At 33.8% G+C, this 19,617-nt stretch overlaps 1 protein-coding gene across 2 annotated transcripts in view; it reads right to left on the minus strand.

The window, feature by feature from the left end:
* Window positions 1-10,251, minus strand: part of LOC145291985 (intraflagellar transport protein 88 homolog) — a 129,913-nt gene extending 119,662 nt beyond the window's left edge. Inside the window, exons 1-4 of one of the 2 annotated variants that reach the window (XM_080137943.1) lie at window positions 10,117-10,251; window positions 5,506-5,616; window positions 2,020-2,088; window positions 1-184 (exon numbers count right to left, since the gene is read on the minus strand). In XM_080137943.1, the coding sequence (XP_079994069.1) occupies window positions 1-184; window positions 2,020-2,088; window positions 5,506-5,607 (355 nt within the window). In that variant the 5' untranslated portion in view covers window positions 5,608-5,616; window positions 10,117-10,251. Of the gene's footprint in view, window positions 185-2,019; window positions 2,089-5,505; window positions 5,617-9,535; window positions 9,698-10,116 lie in introns of those variants that run through there. The other variant, XM_080137942.1, reaches the window with a different exon arrangement.
* Between the last annotated feature and the right edge of the window lie 9,366 nt (window positions 10,252-19,617).

Genomic DNA, 19,617 nt, shown 5'->3' on the forward strand with positions numbered 1-19,617 from the left:
CTCTGTTTCCTGCAGAAGTATAGCCTGCTCCTTTAGCTGCTGTCATTGGTCGTGCAGCGCCATCTTGTGGTAGTTGCATTGCTGTACCAATTGGCCGACCAAACGAAGATGATAATGCATTTCTCCCACGAGCAGCAGTTCCTAATGGTGGACAATTGAAACCAGTACCAGGTGTCATACCAGTCTAAAATAGAAGGAAAAATTAGCATTTATCTCTCATTCTCTATGTGTTGTTGAAACTAAGCACAAAATACTTTAATAATGATGACTTAAGGAAATGATGTTAAAAATACTTTAATAATGAAGACTTAAGGAAACGATGTTAAAAAGTGTATGCTGATAACAAGCTCTGTCCTTGTGACATTCAGAAATTTTTAGTATTCAATTGGGCCTGAAACACTTCTGGTTTCGGCACAATTCAGGTGGACATGCAGCTGCAAACTGGAGGAAATCATTTCTTCATCCATGTTTCATCAGAAACTTATATTGAGGAGATTATGGATGCTTTATGTGCTCAGCATCTCAACTGGTTTGGCCATGTACAGCATGCCACCTCTTGAATCAACACACCTGGATATGCCAGATACTAAAGAGCATAGAAAGACCTGACTTGTTTGGTTGCTTTATTTTACAACACATCAATCCTTTTCAGGTTATTTAATGCAGTAATTTTGAAAAAAAATGTTTTGCTTCAAGTTATATCTTCAAATATTTATAGTGTATGGTTTGGTTCTTTCGTTTATTGGCATATCAACATTTTTCAGGTTATTTAATCCAGTAATTTTTAGGTTATTTAATCCAGTAATTTTTTTAAAAGATTTTATGTTCGACTTCTTTAGATTTTCAAATATTTATTCATAGTGTTTGATTTGGTTGGTTTTCTTTTAGAGGAAAATTGTTGTTTTTGATTTTGCAGAACATGATTGAATTTTGCTAAAGGAAAAGAAAAAAAACAACAGCAATGTTTTGTACATTTTAGGTCAGGAAATTAGCAACCTGCCTTAATTGCATAAGAAGTGATATAAATATCAAACGATGACAATGGTGATTTTTGTCAGACAAATTTATTTGAACCAATGCACTAATTTACATAGGTTCAGCAAATTTTTTTATTTTTTTTTATTTTTTAAAAGTATTTGAGTCAGTAAAAGTATCAATTAAATTAGAGAATATAAAATAAATAAAAAATAAGTGGGTTCTTTGATATTTTTAAAAGCAAAGAAATTGCAAAGAATTTATCCTGCATTTATTCATTATTGGAACCAAGATTATGACATAATCGATGGATGCAAATGATCATCAACTGACATATGTGTACATCTGTTTATCCAGTCAGAACTTCGTTGAACATGTTCATACTAGTGATGGGACGATTCTAATATTTTTTTCACTAATTCCAATACAGTTACGATTGTTTTAAATTTCTGATTCTGATTCAATTACCAATTCCAATTTTAAAATCACCTTAAAAGTAGAATTTTATTTTTAGGGTAAGGGTAATTGTGCAAAGAGTTTCAATCACTTTTTAAACGTAAATATAATTTTCTTTTTAATTTAAAAAAAAAAAATTTTATGTAATGATAACAGTGTCTTTACTTTTCATATTTCAAACCACTGTAGATCAAGCAACATTTTTCTTGTTATTATGAATTCCAGAGTTTAGTATACTCGCAGCGCTCAAAATACCAAATGATGATTTTTGTCAGACAAATTTGCTTGAAACAATGCATTATTTCACATGGGTTCAACAATTTTTAATTTTTGTGTTTATTTATTTTTTCAAAGTATTTTAGTCAGTAAAAGTATTAAAAAGATAAAAATAAGTGGATTGTTTGATATTTTTAAAGCCAAGAACTTGCAAATAATTTATTGTGAATTTACTCATTATTAGAATAATGGAGGCTTCTAAAGTTAACAAATAATTTTTCTTATTCATCACTGGTATTATATTTTTATATAATAATACCCAGGTGATGCCAGGTAATCCTGCTAATATAGAAGAATTTTGATTCAACTTACTGGAGGTGGTCGACGGCCATAACTAGTTCGCAATACAGCCTTCTTAAAATTGGGATCTTCTGCAAGGTCCTAAAAAGAAATATTTAAATATTAATAAAAAATTGAGTCAGAACTTTTTAGATGAGGATTGATAATTAGATTATTTGGACTACTATTCTCATCTGCATTATTATTTTTACAACATTTTGGTTGATGTGACTTCAAACCTGGGAATCTTTTTGCTGGACCTGACAGAACCTGTATAGAATTCCGAGCTGAATGCTGAAGATGAGAATAGAAATCTAAATTAATAAAAAAAATAAACAAATTAATAAAAAAAGATAAACATTTAAAAACAAAATTATTGTACATAATTAAAATTTAATAGAAGATCGAAATATTTTTTAAAGAATAAAAAGAAAACAAAGCAAAAACAAAAAATAAAATTAAACTATTGATTAAATTTATAAGAAATATGGTATTTTAACTGTGCTTCTGTAGTTAAAAATAGAAATAAATGACATCCTTGTATATAATGGTGAGGTAAGATGTTTTTGCAGTTCTATATAGAAATCATTTACTAAATCCATGAGGTTATGTGGCAGATGTGATAAGTCAGAACCTGGATCGAGTTGTGGAAATTGTCTTGACTTAACTTATCATAAAAAAAAACATCTTTGTTTAGCATGGAAAATCTTTCCCTGAGAAAGAATAAGTACATGCTAAAATTAGAGTATTCATTGACCAGTTGTGACTGGCATGCGTTACCATTCATAAAATATAAATTTAATGGAAGTCAACATAAGGCGTTTTAGTACTTGAAGAGCCAAGATCATTGAATGATAACGATAAGTGCTGTTAAAGAAAAGTCCATTATGTGATTATAGTCCAATCCTTCCTTCACCTGCCCCGTGGTGGTTGCTGTTGATACAAATGATCTGTCAACCAGTTCTCTTCATCCATCCCTGTCCTCTGCATGTTTGACTGCCTCACTCAGCTTCAATCCTGTGCATTCTGTGATGTTTGTGATATTATATGGTGAGAATTACTTTCAAAATTAAACATTTCTCTTGACAAAGAATTAATAATTGGTAATGATTTGATCAAAGTGCTATTTAAGATGATCAGAATAAAATATTTTTATTTTATCATAACTAGCTGTACCTATCTGACGTTGCTTGAGATTCAATAATATTTTAAGTTTGTTTTTGTTTTTGTTTTTCCAAGTTTAACACTTATACGCAAAAATAAATAAAATTTTAACTTTTTACTTTGCTAATAAATAATATCAGATTAATACTAAATTAAGAAAAAAATAATATGTAAGTGCCGTATAGGTGGGAAACATGCAAACACATTAAGGTGGGGGGGGGGGATTATGATAATGTAAGGGAAATAATTCAATTTCAACATTTAATTAAAAATGTGAGTTAAGTCCCTTACATTAAATTTCCTTTTTTTTTTTTTTTCAGATTACTAAGGTAGCCGTTTTATTGTAACTTCACCATCCCCCTACCCAACACTCCCTACCCCCGACAGACTAAGCTGGATATCACATTGGGTGATAATGAGCGTACAACGTAGGTAGCAGAAATCAGATTAAATATATCAATATATTTAAAATAGCATGCAAAAGAGCTTTGCACATGCAGCAACAATTGAGATATTTATTTTTATACTTTGCCATTTTCTACAAAAATTCACATGCTAAAGGTCGCATCTTTGAAACCCTTTAACCAAGAGATATCAAACAACTAGCAGGGGTACCCGGCGTTGCCCGAGTGTTTGTTTCCGGGACGGGGGGGGAGTTTTAAAAAATGTTATGGTAGGTAAGTAGGAAGGATCAAACCCGGAGTCATGAGTAAAAGTAGGAAAATAAAGTGTGAAAAAAACAAAAAAAAAAAACATCTGCAACGTTAACAGTTCGGCCGCCAAGAAAAGTCCATTCCAGTTGTTTAGGAAAAAAAAAAACAAAAAAAAACGACTACGGTAGGTCGGCGCGAACGTGAAAATATAATGTAAATTGTCCAGCACTCTAACCACTACGCCACAGAGCACTGCAGCTTAGTTTAGTGATTTTAAATAACTTCACATGAAAGAACTACGAAGCCAAACCGGTGTTCTCTTCTCAACTGTTCCTTGTGAACGATCCCCAAACGGTGTTAAGTGGTGGCAGGGGGAGGAGGAATTTTTTAGAGAGAAAATATTTTATCACTTCCATTGATCTTAACCGATTTTGGCCGTGACTTCTCAGCAGAAAAAGTATAGAAATCTAAGATTATCGAGGAATTTGAGAAATAATAAGCCTATAACACACCTCAGATATTGTTCTGCCGTTTGTGCATATTATATTTGCATGAAATATCTTGATTTTTAATCCTATTAATGTCAAAATCAGACGGGAAAAAATGAGTTCATTTTATTTATATAGATAGATAGAAGAAAGAAGATAGAAGATAGATAGATAGAAGAAGAGAAGATAATGTGCAGAGGAATTAGAGGAGGCATCCAATCATATTCAAACTGTCTCTCTTTCTCAAGATATTTCTCATTACTAGAGCTTTTATTCGAGTCTTTGGAGTATACAGTCAAGGAGTTGCTTCCAGATATTACTAGACCTGTACATGTCACTGCAAATGGGCACCATTTAATTTTTCGCATGTACATTTATAAGTGATCAAATTTTAAACAGATCCATGTTGGTCATGCTTGCTAATTTAACGTGGAATGATTCTAATTTTAGCCAATGGCATTAACCCTACGCAGGTTGAACTGGCTTCCCCCAAAGGAGGGAGTGTCTGAGGAACATCAAATTCACGAGCAGTCCCCAGCCATATGTACATTCTGGTTAGGGGAGATGACGACATTGTGTTTTGGAAGTTCTTGCAGGGAAGTGTCAATGTTCTACATACAGTCACTTGGTATTCCCAAATAGTCACCCATCTGGTACTGACCAGCCTCAACATTGCTTAACTTTAGTGATCTAACAAGAAACTGTATGTCAACACGATTATGCCGTGTGTGAATAATTTTACTTGTTATACATTAAATAAAAAAAAATCAGGTGCGACTGTTAATTTCTGTTTCTTTTATCATATTATTTTGGTTTCATTTGTCCTGACACAAATATAAAAATAACGATGACAACAGTTCTTAATTTTGATGATCCCATTTTCAAAATATTTCCAATGTTTATTAAGATTCAATATAATTCTTTAAATTAATCTACTAAACTAGCAAGTAGATATAGCCAAATACTTTTAAAATATGAATGAGATTTGGGGAGTTATTAGTGTTAATTCTTTGTTACTTTCTACATGTCAAATTTTTATCAAAAGTAATTAGGTCAATTTGAATTTTTTTCAAGTATAATAGATTTATATTGAAAATATGTAAATGAAAGATTTAGAAAGAATACTTAGAGCTAAATTAATGGCCAACAGATGGCAGATAATTTGGTGGTTGTAATTCATATTAATCAAACAAAGAATAGATAAAATGCCAGACCTGTGTATCAAAGATTGGATTAGACTCATTGTATCCTGAATATAAGTCATCTTCATCTTCTCCAGCCAAGTGTACTTGATCCAGGACGTTTAGGATCGACATGACTGGGGACTGAAATAGATTGCAAACAACAAAAGGAAATTATTTCAATATTTGAAGATAAAATTTCGAAAGGATACAATAGTTTACAATCATAATGGATTCTTTCAATTATTTCAAGAGAATAAAAATCATTGATTGAATTAAAAACAAAATAATTTTTAAATATTAGAAAACATGTTATGAAAAATGTTATGAAATATTTTATTAAATGATTAAAATCATTTTTTTTCCTGAGACTTTCAGTGAAAGACACTTTTTTCAAACAAGATTATTGGTTTTTAGTTTCTCTTTCTCTTCATTTTTCTGGTTGTATTAACCCTAAGGACTCAGTCCCTCAAAAAAGGGTACCTCCGGTGTTGTTAATGGTTGTTATAAGTCTTAAGTCGATGTGTATGTGCATATACTTTCCTCTCTCTCTCCATGGGGTGGGGGCTGACTTCTTAAGGTTAACACCACCAGAAAAATGAAGAGTAAAAAAAAAAAAACCCAGTCATCTTTGAAAAAGGTGTATTACACTGAAAGTCTCAGAACAAAATTTTAATCATTTAATGATAAATTTTTAATCATTTAATGAAATATTTCATAACATCAGTTGGTTTTCTAATATTTTCAAATCAACCTTATGGAATATTTTCAAAGATGTGACCAAACTTCTATGACAAATAAAATAATTTATATTAACATCAGTAATCACATTTTATTCATTTTCTTTATCATTTTTAATCCTTTCATAATTCAATTGACAATTCCTCCATCCCATTTACCCTTTTCTGCTGTGGCTTTTGGCCTTGATAAGAATGACTCATTAGTATATATAAAAAAAAAAAAATCAACATTGTACAAACTAAACATTACCAAAATCACAAGAAACTTGCCACTAGATTTTAAATCATCCAGAGGGATTTTTTTTCTTGCCTTTCATCAAATGTGAAAATTAAAAACCAAAAACTAAAGATACTCGAAGTTGGAACTTGTGCAGCAAGGTACTTGTTTACATTACATTTAAATTTCTATATGTTCATACAGTTAGTGAAATAGGGAGCAAGGAGAGAATAACAAAGGAAATCAGTTTAAAAAAAGAAGCTTTTAGAGTAAAATGTCTTCAGGCATCTGGAGACTTCTACAGTGAGGAGTGGGATTTTACTGTTATTAACAGCATCAAATATAACTATCAATTTTAGCCTCATTCAACTACAAATTGGAAGTTATTTTCTAAGGATTCAACCATTTTCTTGGATATATGAAAGTTTGATTTGTCCTCATGTCAAGAATAAAGCAAGGTTTCATCGGCAAATATGCTTATCTCAGACATGATTGCATCAGGGATATATTTTATGAAAATCAGGAATAATAAATGCTCGAGGATTGATATCTGAGGCACACCTGCATTAATGTGATGTTTGGATGTTGAGCCATTGAGGACGATCTGGATCTTTCTTTTAGCCAAGAAGGATCTGATAATATTAAATACTCATCCAGTAATACTGTATGAATTATTTTTGTTTTCTTAGATATTCTCATTCTGGACTTGTTGTAAATGAGCATGTTTTTTTAAGAATCCTACTTTTTTTTTTTTGCTAGAAAAAATAGGGAAGGGGCATATTTTTTCATTAGAAAAAAAAAGCAACCAATACGATATAAAAAAATTTTAGAAAAAAAAATAAAGCAACCAAAACGATGTGAAAAAAAGAAATTGGATGGCAATACGCAAAAAAGAACATCTTAAATAAAAGTTCTGAATAACAAAAGTAAATTTCTTTTTGAATAGTGACCATTTTGGAAAGACACAAAAATGGTTACTTGTTCTGTCCTATGATATGTGGCCAAGAACTAAGCAATTATTTTCCACTAATTCATATAGTAAAGTGAATTCTCACTCTAAAATAGATTGCTGACATGTTATTGTTATATTTCTTCAAGCAGCATGGGGATAAAAGGTAAATTTTACCTGTATGATTTAAAAAAAATTTTTTTTTAACTTAAGTGATGTTGTTGTAGAAAGGTGAAAGGTGTGAACATGCCAATCAACCATACATAATAATAAAGGTAGACACAAAACAAAAACATAACGGCAATAGCAGAGGAGGATGACAAACACAGATGATCGGTTAAGACGATATGAATTGTGTTTTATTTTTTACCAAGAAATAAATGGTAAAATGTATGGCAATGGATTTGGGATCTTGCTAGGTTGAAATTCTTGAGTCTGTGAGGAACTGGTAGCTGGACCTCAGTGGGCATTGGAATGGGCAGATGGATGTCAGTGGACATTGGTACGGGTAGTCGGACATCAAGGGCCATAGAAGCTGCAGGAGTGAGCTGGAGAGTCACTGGAATAATCTGGGGATGCTGCCGGAGTGAGCTGGAGTTGCTGAAAGCTGCAAGAATGAGCTGGAAGCCACAGGAGTAAATTGGAGTTGCTGGAAATAAGCTAAAATTGAAACAGGTTCAAGAATTCAGGAACTGGAGTGGCAGGTTGTGAAGAAGAGACTCAGGAGGCAGGCAGCAGTAAAGAGTGGAGTGTACATTGCATACTGCCGCCCCTGGTCCCCATGGCGACAACACTGACTTGACTCTCATCAAGTTGAGATGGGAGTGCTCCTGCACCCCCCCCCCCGAGCTGAACTGGAGATTTGCTGTGAAAGCTTTATGGAGAGCCATTCGTCATGCAGGCTCTATGGTCATTGATGGTGTTGCTAAACAATGAATGACTATAATTAATTTTGCACCATATTACTTACAGTTAAAAGTGTCTTTAGTGCTTATTTTAATCTAGGTTCAAGATAACAGTCCTTTGTTTTTGTTTAGTTTGTGAAAGATGATGCTTTTGTGTTTTCTCTTTGTTGTTTGAAAATGGTCACTGCTAATTTTTAACACACGTAGTCATGATATATTCCCGGAAGTGTTGAGTTTCAGCTGACGGTGTGTTTTTGTTAACAAACATAAAAGTGGTAAGCTGACAAACTACAACAATGTATTGAAATTGAGGGCTATTTTTGGGCTCATATAGTTAACATTTGATTTATTGAATCTTTTGTGCCAGGTTGGTTTATGGGTCTTTCGTAGAGAAATCAAATTCAACTGCAATTTGCTTCCACGTTATTCTTCGCTACCAGACCAAATAATTGATGTATCACCAGTTATCTACACAATCAGTTAGAATGACGCATTGAATAAAAGCATTACCCGATATATTATTGCATGTTTTCATCTCCATTTGTTTTAATTTTCTTATTCCTTTTTTTGTTTTGATGAGGATGGGGGTATTAAACCAGATACCGGATATTCACCCACTATTTCAGTCACTCTAACCGAGAGATCTTTTTAAAATTCTAACCGTTCCTTTGAGTGTAATTGTTTGCATTTCTCTTGCACTTGGTTCATTGGGTATATTTGCTATGTAGCTTTTGAAATTCTTTTTCACAAATCCGGTTGCTCCTATAATTACTGGAATTATGGTAATCTTCTTAAGATTCCAATTTTCTTTTCATATCGTACATAAGACCTTTGATATTTCGTTATCTTCTCGCTCTCAGCTCTGTTAAGGCCAGCATCATTAGGGACACTTCAATTAGGGTTGCTACTTTCTCCTTTTTGTCCATATCTGGCTTAACAGCTCAGTTTTTTTGGGTACATAGGCTATGTAGGAACTTCATAGTCATAATGGACGGTGTATGACTTATTTCCAACTGTTTTTTTCCGATATATAATCCCAAGACTTGCTGCTACAGACCTCCTATAATATGAATAATGCGTCATTTTATGGAATCGCTCCCGTTTACAAACTTTTTAAGAGGGTGGGCGGTTTGGAGACGGGGATGGGAATTAAAAAAAAAAAAATTAATAAAAATACCGGATTATATTTGCTACTTTTATTGTTTTACCATTCAACTGGAAAACTTGATAAAATTTAAAGAAATACACTTACTTGGCTGCTCCTTCTTCTCATTAGTGTACTTTAAAACAAATTTACAAAATAAAAATAACACGAATGCGAATAAATAACGATAAATAATTAAATTTAGTTTTTAAGAAATTGACGCAGCAATAAATACGAACGAAACAGGAATTATTTATTTTTATTTGCTTAATTGTCGTTGTTGTCGTTTATATTTGTTAAATAAATCAATTTGAACGAAAGATTTTTTTTTAATTTCGCAATTACAAATAATGACAAAATGACGTAACAGTATTTTTCAATGCAATTTATAAAAGAAAATGAACATTTACAAAAAGAGTGCTCTTATGAGGTCATAAACATTTGTGGGTTTGTTACGAACGAAAAATAATTTAATTACAAACTTTGCAACTTAAATAAAACACGCGGATTTGACAATCATAACCATAGCAACAGAAACAATAGCAAAAATCGCTGCGTCTGTCTCTAACGGATAACTTCTAAGCATATTTTAATTTAATTAATACTTACTTTTTTTTTTAAATCAAACTTTGAATTATATTTCAGAATTGTGCATTATAAAGGTTTGATATAAGATAAAAGCAACTTACATTACTTGTATAATGGCTTTTTCTTTCACCTGTTGAACAAGTGTCGGTAGGAGATGTTATTTACCGACACTACACAAACGGAAGTCATTGGCCGGAAGTATAACCATAGAAACACAAGCTACTTTGAAAGATGTAAAATTAATTGAAGAAATTCAGTATTAATGAAAATTACCCTGCTTAGTACCCCACTTCCACTTCCATTATGAGATTCTACTTTTTTAGGCGATTACGTGTGAACACGCTTAAAACAGTTATTTTAGAATTTATAGAGAGATATCAGTTTTGCATATAAATTTAACTCAAAATGACCCCCCCCCCTTTGTAGTGTTTTAAGGGAGTTAACCATTCCTTTCTTACAGGAGATAAATTCTGTATGTTTTTAGGGAAGGGTTATTCTATATTTGAGACGATTACGTGTGGTTTTACGACCTTACCAGTCGGACTTAGGTGGTAAAAATATTTTTGGTTGACTGTCCCCAAAAGTTAAAATGACGCAGAAATAGAGATCATTTTACATTAAATTTCATATATAAACTGACCCCCCGTTAATTCTAAAATATTTTTTTTTTTGGGGGGGGGGGTCTTTCAATCAGGTTTTTCAAGGTATTAACACGTAATCGCCTAAAAAAATGTAGAATTTCTTTTTTATATATATGTGTTTGAGGAGGACTGAAGGTGTTAATGTACAAATCTACCAAAAATCTTTAAAAAACAACAACAACAAAAAAAAAAAAATGAGTTTCAATAACTTTAATTAAATGTGAGTTTTATTGAATCCTCTGGGTGAAATTCAGTTTAAGTTTCCTTCAACTATAGATTGATCTTTAACCGTCCTATCACACTCATGTCAGGTCTGTGTTTTTACTTACTTATTTATTTATTTATTACAATCTTTTTATTGCCACCCGGACATAGGGTTAGTAGTATGAAGGGCGTGTTTTTTTTTTATTATTATTGATTTTAACTTAAAATTAAATTTTAATTTTACTCATTTAAATCAATTTAAGAGTTCTTGTTTACTTGCTTCTCCACGAGGACAAAATTAGACACAAAGTTGGTCTTTTATGTGAGGAAAATCTAGCCCTCCCCAACCATCTACGCATAAAAAAGGAACACTGTCGTAGTCGTAATCCTAGTGTAGGACCTCCCCTCTTCTGAGCAAGGACAAAACATTTCAGAGTTTATTTATTTAATCATTTGTGGACTGTTATCCTCATCTTTATAGTTGTTGTTGTTTCATGACGTTTTGGCCAATTATTCCTCTGGCCTGAAACAACAGCTATAAATATGAGGATAATAATCCGCAAATAAATAAATAAATAAATAAATAAATTACTCATCTCAAAGAATTCCAATAATTAAATAATTCCAGAGTCTGTCACATTGATTACTGAATTTTTTCAGCACATCAGATATATTAATAATGCTAAAATCTTTTAGCATTAAAAGCCATAAAAACACATATCCTTCTTTAAACCTTAACTAAGTTTAAGAGCAAGTGACAATACAGAAAAAAAAGTCTGCCACTGCCTGTCTGTGTTATGCATTTTACATTCGTGCTGTGGATCAACCATTCAAATTTTTAGGGCCTTTTAAACCAGAATTTTACCAATTTTCAAGGTCTATTTTTTATGTGAGAGATATCCCCAAAAATTAGTGCTCTGGTAAAATTCTTCTCAACTGTGACAATTTTTATTGCCTCTGTTGAGCAGGATTTCTCCTTGCATGACAGAGAACAGAACACATACTGCACTTTAAATTATCTATTCTTAAATAAAATAAAAAAAATCAATTTCACTTATAAATTAGGCACAAGGCCATCAAAAGCGTGGGAGTGGAGAGATCGTTGGTGATCTCCTGTTTATCCTTTCTATTAATAATACTCATTCATCAAAGCATTATTAATTTTTCAATCTTTCATCATTTGGTGATCATTTTCACTTCCACAGTAACCACGGTACCATATTTACTCTGTGGACTACTTCTCACTTAAATATTCCTCAATAGTTTCAAATCAATTTTATTTACATAAGATATTCATAGTTTTAGTGGAAAACACCCAAAAAAGAAAAAAGCACCAAGAAGCCAAATAAAATGAGGGTCAATTGTTTAGAACAAAAAACAAGCTGGTCAATTTCTAAATGGAAATGGGACTTAAGTGGGTGCAAAAGAATAGGAGTGGAATTTGGAAGCGGATGCTGTGCTTCCAAGATGAATATAATTTGCGGAGGCTAAAAATAAATAAATAAAAGTGCAGAGTAGGCATCTTGATGAATTTCTATTATCGAAAAATAAAAAAGCTGACAGGACACACACTCAACTAGCGGGAGTCCCAAATCGAAGGCCGGTTTCTTGTAAATATTTCAATTTCTATTTTCATTAATATACTATTAGATTGCATCAACCTAATATCATATGTTTAATTGAAAAGAAAAAAAAACTTGAAGTAAGTTTTATTTTTTAAGTACTATATTGCATATAACTTGACACAGAAACGGCTGTAAAACACAAAGAAACATTACATGGAATCATGAAAACTGAAATGGTATAATTGTAAGGCACCCCCATGTGCCCCTGCTTTCTGCCTCCCACTTTTTTGTATGTGTATGTAACTATAAACTGGTACCACACAAAATAAGTTAGGAGTGTCAAGGAGGATGGAAACACTGAGGAGAGAAAGCACTAGCCAGACCTCTGCTGGATGAGTGCAAAAAGGACTGGATCCTTAAGGAGGCTTATTGCCACCCAAATTCTAGTGAATGCACTGGTCACTGCCAACGAGAAATCAATGGTAAGTGGCTGTTGCGATAACGCAAATATTTTTGCAAAGATTATCGAAATGGAGAGTACTGGAAATCTTGGAGACTTGGTGTCACTCAGACTCCAGATAACACCAGAAGTTGTTCTCAAAGAGAAATCTTTGATGTTGGCTTGTGTGACTACTGCTAGTGAGTAAAAAAAAAAAATTTTTATAATTTTTTTAAAAATAATAATAATAATAATTCTGATTTCGTTTATGAACGTCTCTCTGGAAAGGGATGGGATTCATTTCCAGAGGATTTCCCTTAATCCCGGCTTCAAACCAGGAGCTTCAAAGATCAAAGGTTTTCCTAAGGATGTTGGTGGTACCTATAATTGCAGAGGTTTGAAGGCCGCCTAAAACATTGGGGATTTGTAGTTTTTTCAATTGTCCTTCCAGACGACTTGATACTATTCTTAGTGTACCAACTACGACCGGGATTATTTGTGTTTTAACCCTGTGTATTCGCCTTATCTCCAAGGCCAATAGCGCATAATTGCTCCACTTCTCATTCTCCTTCTCTCTCACATTCCCGTCCCAGGGTACTGAGAAGTCTAATATCTGCTAGTTTTTTGAGACTTTGTCAATGACGACCAAATCCGGATGATTATGTTCCAATTGCTTGGTCGTTATGACACTTTTGTCCCACCATACCTCTACCTTGCCATCCTAACTTGTTCTCACTTCATCAGGCACCTCCTCAAACCATTTTCCAGCACACTTCACCCCAACCCTCTTACACACCTTCCAATATATCCGGAGTCCCATGTGATCGTGTCTTTTGCGGTACTCTCTCTGGGCCAGTACACTACACCCTGCTGCAAGGTGTGCAATTGACTCTGAGGTCTTACCACAAATCCGGGATTCTGCAGCAACTTCCTCTCCTAGAACCACTTTTTTGAACAATCGTATTCCTAATGCCTGCTCTTGTGCTGCACAAACAAAAGCTTCAGTACTGTTAAGTCTCGTAATCGATATGTTCTTTCTTATGATGTTGTAAATTACTCCTTGAATTATTTTTACCTTATTTTTCACCTTCCGCCTATCACTACTCTTCATACTTGGAATCTCTATGATATCGTCTCTAAGAAGAACCTCTCTTAACTTCTGAAGTATTCATCAGAATGATGAGAAAAGAATAATAAAAAGACACATGGATATGACTAAGAAAAAGCCTCTTTGACAACTGCATAGAATAATGTGTTGGAAGTACATCAAAGCTAAAATAGATAAAAACCAAGGAAAAATATAAATGTAGACAAAACGTTAAACAACAAAATAAGTAAATGCAGCAAAATATCCTCCAAAGAATACAAGAATAGAAACTTGTGTGGGAAAAGCAGTAGAGCAGAAATAAACCTCCATTTTGAACATGCAGACAAATGGTACGCACACAAACCAAAGACAGCAATGGAAAGCGAAAATCATAAAATCTTTTGGGACATGGAAGTACAAACAGATAAACAACTCTAAATAAATAAGAAGACCGGATATCATAATTAACAGGAGGGAAAGAAACTGACAAATTGTAGATTTTACCATCCCAACAGATCATGGGGTGAAGTTTAAAGAGTATAACAAAAAAATGGAAGGAATACCATATGAGCCCAAGAAAACTGAAATTGCAAGAAATCTTATGAAGGTGTCCTTTTCCCACAAAAGGTATCAAAATAGTTTTGAAGGAGGGAGAGCACTAACCAAATCTCCACACGAACAGCGTAAGAGTACTAGGACATTGAGGAGGTTTATTATCACCCAAATCCCAATAAATATCAATAGTCGCTGCTAGAAAGAAATCAATGGTAAACTGCTGTTGCGATAATGTAATATCATGTGCAAGGGTTATCAAAAGAGATGACAAGTATTGGAAGTCTGGGGGGACATGTCATCTAAACACTAGGGAACACTGCTGGTTGTTATCAATAAGTCTGATGATGGCCTGTGTGAGAATTCCTAGTGATTACAAATAATAATAATAATAATAATAATGATAATGATAATAATAAAAATAATAATAATAATAATAATAAGTAGAAGAACAATAATAATAATAATAATAATAATAATAATAATAATAATAATTTCAGTTAGAAAAGCTTACTTTGTTCGTTTTTTTTTAAAACTCCTCTGCCGATGTTGCTTTTGGCCAGAAAAATGTACACAAAAACAAAAACATAAAACATCCAAACATGTGAAAGACAATTCCTTGTTTAACCGTTAATTCAAGTTTGAAATTCTAATTTCAGGTAGAAACGCTTCTTTTTTTTTTTTTTTTTTCCCCCTCTGCTATTTTTTAAAACTCCGCCATTGATGTTGCTGACGACCGGAAAAATGTACACAAAGACAGAAACATAAAACATCCAAACATGTGTAAGACAATTCCTTGTTTAACTATGAATTTCAAGCTCAAATTAAAATTTCGTTGCGTTTGCTATTTTTTAAACTTCGCCACTGTTGTTGCTTTGGACTGGAAAAAATGTACACAAAGACAGAAACATAAAACATCCAAACATGTGTAAGACAATTCCTTGTTTGTTTTTTTGTTTTATTATTATTAGGAAATTAATTGAAAGAGTCAAAGCAAAAAACATTGAGGCAGTCATGATCTTTGTAGATTTCTCCCAAGCATTTGACTCTGTACATAGAAGAAAAATGGCCAGCATATTAAAAGCATATGGCATTCCAAATGAAGTCATTAATGCTATCATGATGCTATATGAGCACACACACACATCAGGTCAGGTTGCCAGATGGGGACACTAAATTTTTGACATCTGCATTGGGGTTCTACAAGGAGATGCTCTTGCCCCTTTTCTTTTCATTGTCTGTCTTGACTTTGTACTTCGCACCTCTGTTGATATACACAACATGCTAGGCTTCACCCCAAATGAATCCAGAAACAGACGTCATCAATCAGCACACATAACTGATGCAGATTACGCAGACGATATTGCTTTGTTCGCAAACAACACTGCTGATGCGCAAACACTGTTACGTAAGCTAGAAAAGTCCACAAATGACATGTGGATAAGACAAAGTTTATGACTTTCAATATGAAAGGAGAGATCAGGGCTCTGATTGGATCAACACTGAAAGAAATTGCTGAGTTTACATATCTAGGCAGCAACATAGTTTCCACAGAGAGAGACATCGAAATTCGCATCTCAAAAGCATGGGCCGCATTGGATGGGCTGCATTCAGTATGGACTTCGGGGCTAACTAACAAACTAAAAAAGCAGTTCTTCAGGGCAGTGGTAGAGTCTGTCCTTGTTTACGGTGCTACAACCTGGACACTCACCAAAAGATTGGAAAGAAAACTAGGCGGCACATACACCCGTTTATGTTAAATATATCTTGGTAAAACCATCCCACGAAGCAGCACTTTATGGCAATCTACCTGCCATATCTAAGGCCATCAGGGAAAGATGCCTACGATTTGCCGGTCATTGTCTGAGGAGCAAGCATGAATTGGTGAGTGATGTATTGCTATTGACTCCACGACATGGATGTGCAAGCAAAGGACAACCTAGATCCATGTACATCCAGCAGATAGCACACGGTGCCAACTGTGAACCTGAAGATCTGAGGCAGCTGATGGAAGTCAGGAAACTCTGGAGAGGAAGAGTCACATTGGTCCGGGCAAGGAGCCCGTCATGATGATGATGATGATGATGCTGTTAATCCTAATATAATTGACTGAGCAGATCGTATAAGAAGGAAAAGGGAGGTAACTATTGTGATTCAGTTAAATGAATTTAAGAAAGATGAAGCTTGCAGGTGGTCATCTGAGTAATTGTTATGGAATTGAATTAAGGCATAAATAATTATTAAATTTCTTTTTTTGACAAATGATTCACCACATTCAGCTAAGAACATAACTAGAGCTCAGTCGAGTACCTTCTATGGAAATGGCAATAACACCACTTTTTGTTGAGAAATCAACTGACAGAAAATATCATCCACTACTAGACTGCCAAGATCATTATCATCATCATCATTCCGTATGAGTTTGAAAATTCTGTTGTTGACATTGATTTCTCCGATATTTTTGAGTCAGAATTCTTTCTAACAAGACATTGGGGATTATGGGAGGGACCACGTGAAGATTGCCAACATCCTAAGTGAAAGTGATTTTTTTTTGTGGAATGAACTGGATTTGAACTTATAACACCCAGGTTGTCAATCTGTGTTGTTAACCTCTAGGCCACTGTCACCTTCCACTAAATCTGCTATCTAAACAAAGATAATATGGCACTAACTTTGTTAGAGAGTCCACAATCTTTGGGTTTTCCTTGTAAGACATTCACAGCAAGAACTCGTTTTATTATCAAGATCTACTCATTTTTTGGAACACATTATTATGGGACTGTTTCCCTGCAGACTGGTCATGTTCAAATTCAATGTCAACAAATTTCATTCAGTCCATTTATCATTTTTAATCTTTTCATAATATTCTTCATCATTCAACTAACAATCCATCTATTTTATTAACTCTTATCTTCGAGTGGCTTTTGGTTTTGATAATTATTAATTCAGTAGTAAGAAAAATGAAGAAAGAAATATTTATATATACTTTTTTTCTCCAATTTTCTCATCAGTTTGTTCAAGCTGGGAATGGAGCATCCTACCAGATGTCAAACATCCAACCGCTGGATTCCAACTGCAAGATCTTTTTAAGATTCTGACCGTCCTTTTAGGTACAACTGTTTGAATCTCTCTTGCACCTGGTTCATATATATTTAGCAGGAAGTTTGTGAAATTTTTTTTCATCAGTCCAGTTGCTCCTATAATTACTGGAATTAAAAATCTACATTGTTTCATTTTACTTCAGTCAAAGTTTTCAGAAACCAAGGGGCCCTCTACCTGCGGCTAACACTTGAACTCTATATGAGATTCATAGATATTCGAATATTCCATTTAAAGTACACCTTTACCTCTCAAACACCGAATTAGTAAAGAAGTTGAAAACATAATTTTCCTCTCCCTCAATTGACCATTTTAATATGTTATAGTATACATTTCATGTGGTCTCATAGTTTTATTAGATTCCAGGAAAAGAATTCATCTTCGTGTTGCTACTTGAGATGACATCACCGTGAAAGTTACACCATTCCTCGTAAAAGCTAGCCATATCAAGGAGATCTTATTTGGGCTTCGAATACTGTGCGATTTTGCATGTTTAATTAGGGTTTACTTGTCATGAAAAGTATCCTCATGCCAGGTTGTCCTGACAAACCCCTGTACAGAAACACTCGAGGACAGTGTCTAGTAGGCATTCAAGTTTTCTTCAGGTTCTCTCCTATTACCACTACTAGAATAAGGTGAAGTATTTGTAATAATATGATGTCATGAGTTACTTCCCTTGTTAAAGATAATCTCCCTTGAACTCTTTAGCTGTGTAAACTAAAAAAAACTGCTTTTCCATGTTTTATTGTAGTTACTGTCATATGCGTTGGATGAGAACAAAGTAAAATATTTTTATGTCCGAAATCAGCAGTGATTAAAACAAATAAATAAAAAATTAAAGTGATAACATTAGCACTCGGCTGGTATCACACACAATAATCATGAAATATCAAGGAAATTGGAAAGACTGAGGAAGGAAAGCAAAAACCAGACCTCTACTGGAAAAGTGTCAGGAGTACTGGGACCTTACAGAGAAGACCACTGATCACTGTCAGCAAGAAGTTAATGGTAAGCGACTTTTGCAATAATGCAAAATCATTCACAGTGGTTATCAAAAGAGGTGGAGAGTACTGGAAATCTGAGTAGACTTATTTTCACTCAGACTCCAGGGAAAACCACAGGTCGTTCTCCGGGAAAAATTTTTGATGGCCTTTGTGAAAATTCCTAGTGGGTACAATAATAATAAACGAAATAAAGAGGCTCGCTGGATTGGGACAAAAAAAAACATTGTTTCAGTTTAGAAGGGTTTCTTCTTCATTGAGCGAGGACATAAAAAGATGACGTGTAGTATCAGGACATATACTACACTTTGCTCCTAATCAGATAAAATAAAAGTTAAAATATTCCTTGCTTTAGCGATTGAGTTATCTTTTAAAAAATCTGTTTTACTTGTTCTTATTAGCTGTTATTTACAATTTACATTATATATATATATATATATATATATATATATATATATATATATATATATATATATATATATATATGTATGTATATGTACGTCCAAGGATGGAATACTGTTGCCATATCTGAGCAGGAGCTGCTAAAAACAGCCTATCCTGCCTTGACAGAGTACAAAATAGACTTTGTGGCTTAGTGGGGGATGCCCTTTTCTCTACCCTGCAACCTCTCTCCCACAGAAGAGACGTTGTGAGCCTATCCTTGTTTTATCGTTATTTCCATGGCAGGTGCTCATCTGAACTTCAATCTTTGGTCCCCCCTCGCCAATCTTCCACGAAAAACACCCGTCTAGCTTAATCCACTGTGAAAAATTTCCCCACTCTATATCTGGGCCTAAATCAAAACGTGGATTCCATGAACAAAACTTCTTTCTTAGAACTGCACGCCTGTGGAACTCTGTTCCGTCTGCCTGCTTCCCACCAGACTACAACTTGGATGTCTTCAAGTCCAACGTTAACAAATTCTTATGAACCGCCCCCACTTCATCAAACACTTCATCAAATCTCCACACTAATGTAATGAATAACCCTTATCCCTGAGTGGCTTCTGGGCCT

This window comes from Euprymna scolopes, chromosome 13, assembly GCF_053919585.1.
Source record: "Euprymna scolopes isolate OS-2025 chromosome 13, ASM5391958v1, whole genome shotgun sequence".
NCBI lineage: Eukaryota > Metazoa > Mollusca > Cephalopoda > Sepiida > Sepiolidae > Euprymna > Euprymna scolopes.